The sequence below is a fragment of the Bidens hawaiensis genome, unplaced genomic scaffold (assembly GCF_021521415.1).
Source record: "Bidens hawaiensis isolate Kalapana, Puna unplaced genomic scaffold, B.hawaiensis_p1.1 tig00012652_1, whole genome shotgun sequence".
Lineage (NCBI taxonomy): Eukaryota > Viridiplantae > Streptophyta > Magnoliopsida > Asterales > Asteraceae > Bidens > Bidens hawaiensis.
The window spans coordinates 32286-39543 of record NW_027492048.1 but is presented as its reverse complement, the minus strand read 5'-3'; the positions used below and the strand labels follow the sequence as shown (position 1 = coordinate 39543).

The 7258-nt window shown below is 41.7% G+C and overlaps 1 protein-coding gene across 1 annotated transcript; it reads left to right on the top strand.

The window, feature by feature from the left end:
- The first annotated feature begins 638 nt into the window (after positions 1–638).
- Positions 639–1823, top strand: LOC143541853 (uncharacterized). The gene is made up of 3 exons (XM_077034561.1): positions 639–777; positions 1162–1392; positions 1498–1823. Exons 1-3 carry the CDS (start codon positions 639–641, stop codon positions 1821–1823), a joined length of 696 nt encoding a protein of 231 aa, XP_076890676.1.
- Positions 1824–7258: the final 5435 nt, after the last annotated feature.

Here is a 7258-nt window from a genome sequence, read left to right as displayed (position 1 = left end):
ACTCGTGGCAGATCCCATCCTATGTCATGAACAACATCACCAATCACCACCAGTTCCATGGCCGTGAAGATAAAGATTCACCGGCACACATTAACCGTCTGACCCGTGTGTTCAAAACGTTCAACTTGCAAGGTACTATCCAGGATGCGATCTGCGTTCACTTGTTCCCGTTTACACTCTCAGATCGTGCCGCCACTTGGCTCGATTCGCAACCTGCTGGAACATTCACCACATGGGAGGCGTTTCGCAATGCATTCCTCAAGAAGTACTTTCCACCTTCTAAGGCCTCTCGCCTCCGTGATCAGATCCACTCCTTCCACATGGAGCCAGATGAGGCATATTACCAATCTTGGGAACATTTTTAGAATCTGCTTTCCCGTTGTTCACAACATTGACTCACACCTTGGGCCCTTGTTGAGAAGTTTTATACTGGGCTTACTTATGAGGCTCAAGCGAGGTTTGACACAGCTGCTGGGGGCAATCTGATGGATAGGAAGAACGTGACCGAGTGTAACGAAATGTTTGAAAGTTTCGCGCAATCTGAATACGCGAAGAAGCCACGAGGCGGGAATTCCAATCCCGTCACCAATACACTCTCATCTGCTTGAGGTGTGCACCAGGTTAATCTGGACACTGGTATGGCTTCTGATGTGGAGAATCTCACCCGAGAGATAAAAGAGTTAAAGACTAAGGTGGATAAGTGTGAGATGTGTAGAGGTGGTCATGGTACGCTGGATTGTCCGTTGATGAATAATCAAGATGTTGATTTTGTGGCTGGTCAGAACAGGTTCCCTAATGCTTACAACAACAACAATCAGAACTGGAACAGTTACAAGAATCAAAATCAGAATCAAGGGCAAGGTAACTCGAATTGGCATCTGGCTGGTGGGCCACCTGGTTTCCAAGCTCCCTACAACCGAAATCAGTGACAGTACAACAACGAAGGTTCCAATGGTCAAAGTTTGAATAATGTGCCGGATCTGAGTAAAAAGTTGGACGAGATAATGCAGCATATGGTTACTAGAGATCAAGCCACTCAAAAGACCCTTGCCGAGCATGATCTGCTTTTCAAGAATCAACAATCAGCTATGCTCGACATGCAAAGGACCATTGGTGATATTGCTCGATAATTAAATGAAAGACCTCCGGGACAGTTTTCAGGTTCTACTCAACAGAATCTGGTAGCTCAAATTAAGGCGATAACTACTCGTAGCGGCAGGGTTTTGGGTCCCGAGGTGCGAAGGAATAAGGTTGAAATGGAAGATGAGGAGGTGGTGGATGAAGAAATCAAGATGGAAGTACCGGGAAAAGTGCAGAACACCGCACCAGTTGCACCGCCAGTAGTGAAGAAGCCAGTTGAAGTCCGACCATCACCTTTGATTGACCACTCTTGTTTCCCGTATCCCGTTCGTGCAAAACACCAGAAATACACGCGGGAGTATGGGAACTTTCTTGATATGTTCCGACAGTTGAAGATTAATCTCCCGTTCATTGAAGCCCTCCAACACATGCCGAAGTACACAAAGTTTCTGAAGCACCTGTTGAAGAGGAAGGATAGGTTGGGGGAGGTGTCATCGATTCCCCTCATGGGAGATTGTTCGGCGGTAGTGTTGAACCGTGTACCCGAGAAGTTGTCAGATCCTGGTGTGTTTACGATTCAAGTTTTGTTTGGTAGTGATGCGATGAGTCATGCATTGGCGGACTTGGGTGCAAGTATAAATTTGATGTCGTATTCCTTGTACGAGAAGTTGGAGTTAGGCGAGCTTACACCGACTCGCATGTCATTATCGTTGGCCGATCGTTCAGTTAGTGAAGGTGGATAAGTTTGTGTTCCCGGTTGATTTTGTGGTGCTTGACATGGAGGCCGACGAGAAGGTTCCCATTATTCTTGGTCGTCCGTTTTTACGAACTGCAAAGGTGATTATTGATGTTTATGATGGGAAGATCACGCTTCGGGTTGGTGATGAAAATGTTACTTATGATGTGGCGATGTCGATGAAGCACCCAAGTGATCAAGATGATTTCAGTGGTCCATGCCATTCGGTTTATTTTATTAACTCTTTTATTGCAGGTATGGATAAAAATGCTTTGATTACATTTGTGGTATGGATCTCGTGGGTAGTAATGGTTTAGTCGATTGTGATGATTTGGTTGAGGATGAGTTGTGTGAGAACGATTCGATTTGTGATGAGTTGGCTGAGATTTCTGGTTTGCCCGAGATGATAGAGGTAAATGAGATTAGTTGCAAGAGTGAGGCGGATTCGGTGGAGAAACCCGCTTCGTTGGAATTGAAAGTACTCCCATCACACTTAGAGTATGCGTATCTTGATGAGGGCTCAAATTTGCCCGTTATTGTGTCATCCAAGTTGACGGAAGAACAAAAGGCGAAGTTGATAGACGTATTGAAGTTGCATAAGGGGGCGATTGCATGGAGACTTTCCGATATTCAAGGTATTAGCCCCGCTTATTGCACGCACTGCATTCTAATGGAGGATGAGTACAAACCGGTGGTGCGACCACAAAGACTTCTCAATCTGAATATGCAAGAGGTGGTGAAGAAGGAAGTATTGAAGTTGATGGATGCCGGGATGATTTACCCGATTTCCGACTCTCCATGGATGAGCCCGACCCAAGTTGTTCCGAAGAAGGGAGGTATGACCGTTGTGATGAATGAGAAGAATGAGCTTATCCCTTCGCGTATGGTTACCGGTTGACGTGTGTGTATTGATTATCGGCGATTGAATGATTCCACTTGGAAGGACCACTTCCCGTTGCCGTTTATTGATCAGCGTTTGGTAGGTCAGCAGTTTTATTGTTTTCTTGACGGTTTTTCGGGTTACTTTCGAATTCCCATTGCACCGGAAAACTATGAGAAGACAACTTTTACATGTCCGTATGGCACGTTTGCATACCGTCGCATGCCGTTTGGACTATGTAACGCTCTGGAAACATTTCAGTGTTGTATGGTGGCAATTTTTCAAGATATTATAGAGACGTCCATGGAGGTGTTTGTGGACGATTTTTCGGTTTACGGTAACTCTTTCGATCAATGTTTGGCTAATCTTGAGAAGATGTTGAAGAGATGCATTGAAACGAAGTTAATGTTGAATTGGGAAAAGTGTCATTTTATGGTGACGGAAGGGATCATGTTGGGTCATAAGATCTCGAGAGGTGGTATTGAGGTGGATCGAGCGAAGATTGACACTATAAGTAGACTTACTCCATCGACAAATGTGAAGGCGATTAGGAGTTTTTTGGGCCATGCGGGGTTCTATCGGCGATTTATCAAAGATTTCTCCAAAATTACCCGCCCGCTGACCCGACTCCTCGAGAAGGACGTACCGTTTGTGTTTGATGATGAGTGTTTGAAGGCATTCACATATTTGAAAGAGAAGCTCGTAAGTGCTCCCATTCTTTGTTCTCTCGATTGGAGTTTTCTGTTCGAGCTCATGTGTGATGCTAGTGACTATGCGGCTGGAGCGGTTTTGGGGCAAAGGCGAGATAAACATTTTCATCCCATCTATTATGCTAGAAAGACGTTAAACGATGCTCAAGAAAGTACACCACCACCGAGAAGGAACTTCTAGTTGTTGTGTTGCATTTGATAAGTTCTGCTCGTACCTCATGCTTTCGAAGACCACCGTTTTTACCGATCATGCAGCCTTGCGTTTTCTCTTTCAGAAGAAAGACGCGAAGCCTCGTTTTATTTGGTGGATTCTTCTACTTTCCTAGTTTGACCTCGAGATCAAAGATAAGAGGATGCGGAAAACGTAGCGGCCGATCATCTATCCCGTTTAGAGGACCTGCAGAGAGAAGAGTTGCGTGAGGAGGAGATTGGTGATACATTCCCTCACAAGTCGATCGATTTTGTTGCGGCTGAGAAGCAAGGTATGCCATGGTTCACTGATTTTGCTAATTATTTGGCTAATGGCTTTATTTTGGAGGGTATGACTACGCAACAAAAGAGGAAGTTCTTCCGGGATGATCCGTTTTTGTTCAAGATTGGTGGTGATTGGATTTTGAGGAGGTGTGTGACGAAAGAGGAAGGATGGGATATCCTCAAGCATGTTCATGAAGGGTTGACTGGAGGTCATCATGGTGCGCATGCTACCGCAGAAGGTGCTTGATAGTGGGTTCTAGTGGCCGACAATTGTTAAAGATGCTAAAGAGTTTGTGAAGCTTTGTGATGCGTGCCAAAGAACAGGTAATATTTCATCCAAGAATGAGATGCCTCAAAACCCCATTCAAATTCTTGAAATCTTTGATGTTTGGGGCATCGACTTCATGGGACCTTTTCCTGCATCGAATGATAATAAGTATATCTTAATGGCGATTGATTATGCGTCGAAGTGGGTGGAAGCCCAAGCGTTGGCTCCAAATAATGCATGAGTTGTTGTGAAGTTCCTCAAGAAGTTGTTTACTTGTTTCGGTACTCCGAAAGCTATTATTAGTAATCGGGGCACTCATTTTTGCAATACCGTCATGGAGAAAGCATTGGCTCGTTATGGAGTTACTCATCGTACCTCTACTGCTTATCACCCTCAAACGAATGGTCTTGACCATTCGTTTGAGGGTGATAAGCAGTAGAGGTACGATGAGTAACTCCATAACGAGCCAATGCTTTCTCCATGACGGTATTGCAAAAATGAGTGCCCCGATTACTAATAATAGCTCTCGGAGTACCGAAATGAGTAAACAATTTCTTTAGGAACTTCACAACAACTCGTGCATTATTCGTAGCCAATGCTTGGGCTTCCACCCACTTCGACACATAATCAATCGCCATTAAGATATACTTATTACCATTCGATGCATGACACTGGAGATGGAGGAAACCGCTCTCGATCCATGACACTGATTTGCCACATTTGGTTCTTGAGTGAAAACTCAAGTGTAGAGTTTGTATATTCTTTCTTATTTTTACTTCTATTTTATTTTTATTTTTCCTTGAGTCACTAACGTAGTTTTTTCTAGTTTTTATTTGTTTTTAAGTTTTTAAGTTTTGAAGGAAGAAGTGTGGAGATCCCCTTGAAGTATAATGCAACATTCAAGTGTGGGGATGGAGCAGCTGGAGCCGTATACTTCTCTGATTATTTATTTGCTTCTTTTATTCATATTTATGTTTGGTTGGTTGATCCAGTTCCATACTTTGAATGACTAATATCTATCGAGGTTGATAAGATGAGTTTTTAGATATTGTTTGTGTTGTTGCCGCTTCCATTCGTGTACGAGAGAAGAAGATACTAGTTGCTGAGCACGTTCGGAGATGGAGGGCATTTATGGAAGAAGACTTTAGCGTCATATTCCACTCTCATACTACCAGCTAAGTCTTTTCCTTTTTAGTTTGTTTTTATATTTTTAGTTCTTAATTTTTAGCTTTGTTTTGTTCTTATTTATTTCTGTATTTTTAGGATTTGTTTTGTTTTAAACTTTTGAGTCATGTTTCCGTCTCTGCATTGAGGATAATGCAAATTTTAAGTGTGGGGATAGGAACACATGTCTTTAACTTGTTTTGTCATCTTTATATAAAAAAAAAAGTTTTGAAAAATGTCCCTTGATTTTGTTTCTTTTTGCGTATAAATGGGAGATGAGGATATTTATCGGGAATCGGTTTTTTTCAAACTACTAATAATAAGATATAATTAAAGAACACATACTTAACTTGGGATGTGTCGGTAGGCTCAGCCTTTAGAATGAAAGGGTAGTTTGATAGTTGGTTTTAAACGATAAAATATGATTTTTAGTGGGAAACATGTTAAGTCTGTATAAAATACGAGATGAAAAGTCGGGCCATACTAAAGCCTCATTTTTAGTTTGATTGTAGAAAGATATGAATTTTAATGAAATTTTAATACGCTATTATACGATGCTTGGGTAGGTTTAAACGTTAAAGTATACCGTGTAACCGGTGATATAAACTTAAAATTGCACTTTTAGTTTTAGTGGTTAACACTTCATAGGTGTATGATTTTATAGCCTTAAATCCTATAGTTATGGGATGCCTCGGGTCGGAGACCACGGGTCTTTTTATGGTTGTTCATCTGGGTATCTTCGGATATTTAAAAATCATAAAAGCTTTTAAGCATAAACCCGCAGTTTATTGCCATTACCCTCACATCAATTACAGTGAAGTAAAATCTTGATGATCTAGTGTTCATTCCCCTGTTAGTCATACGTGGTCCTCTTACTTGCGTCCCATACCATTAAGAACAGGATCAACTAGAGACACGACGTATGTAAGCCGACAGATGGAAACTTATAAAATCACGTGTGGTAATGGGTATTGCTTGATGACGGTGGTATGTCATGTAGTGGGGAACACTTGCTAGTTAGTTGAATAATTTAACCTTAATCGTATCTAATGGCTGCTTGGTATATTTTGATGTTTAAATTTAGGTGGATAAACAATATCCTTGATCGTCTTAGCTATTCATAAAAAAATGTGCAACAATGTTTTTAATATGCTATTATGAGGTTTAAGTCAAGTTGGGGTGGTTTGATCCGGTAAAATCTAAAATAAAGCGGGTTTTAACTGTGGGTTCCACTATATTATATACAAAATAATAATAATAATAATAATAATAATAATAATAATAATAATAATAATAGTTGGATCTTACTTGTCCCGGTAAAGACAAAGGCATGGGTTTAAGTGGATAACAATATCGGTGATCGCAGTTTTTGCGTTGTTCTAAATTTTAAGATAAGCTATTTGTTTCTAAATTTTAAGTGTGGGGATATTTGATATAACGTTTATTATACATTAAATCCCGTGTACATTTATTTAATATATTATTAGTTTATGTTCGGTTTCTCATAAGATTTGTATACTACTAACATGGTTTTATGTTTTAGGTTTCGAGTTTTAATTCCAGTGAAAAGAAGGCGAAAAACGAGCAAAAACAAGCCGAACCGGAGAACCGATGCGTCAGGAAATGAACCGGACTGAACAAGGAGTGAACTGGACCAGCAAGATAGATCAGACCCCCCCCCCAGGCCGGAGTGCCGCGCGACGGGGAGGGGGAAACCCGCCGCGCAGCGCGACGTGATGGTGGCGGTGCCCAGTCTCCAGAATCTTCCATGCTTAACCGTCTTACCCTATTTTTGGACCCCTGTAGCCTATAAAAAGACCCCTAAACTCACCATTAATCATACCTTGAAGTCCAGACGAATTTGGTGGGTTCCAAGGCAACCGAGAGCAGTTTCTGGCAGCTATGGAGTCTTAGAATCAGTTGGTGTTGCGCATATTGGTTGAAGA

Coding starts and splice junctions, on each gene's coding strand:
- LOC143541853 (XM_077034561.1), top strand. CDS start 639: ATGGCTTCTGATGTGGAGAATCTCACCCGAGAGATAAAAGAGTTAAAG. Junction 778..1,161: donor AGATGTTGATTTTGTGGCTG/GTCAGAACAGGT, acceptor GACAGTTTTCAG/GTTCTACTCAACAGAATCTG. Junction 1,393..1,497: donor ACCTTTGATTGACCACTCTT/GTTTCCCGTATC, acceptor CGTTCATTGAAG/CCCTCCAACACATGCCGAAG.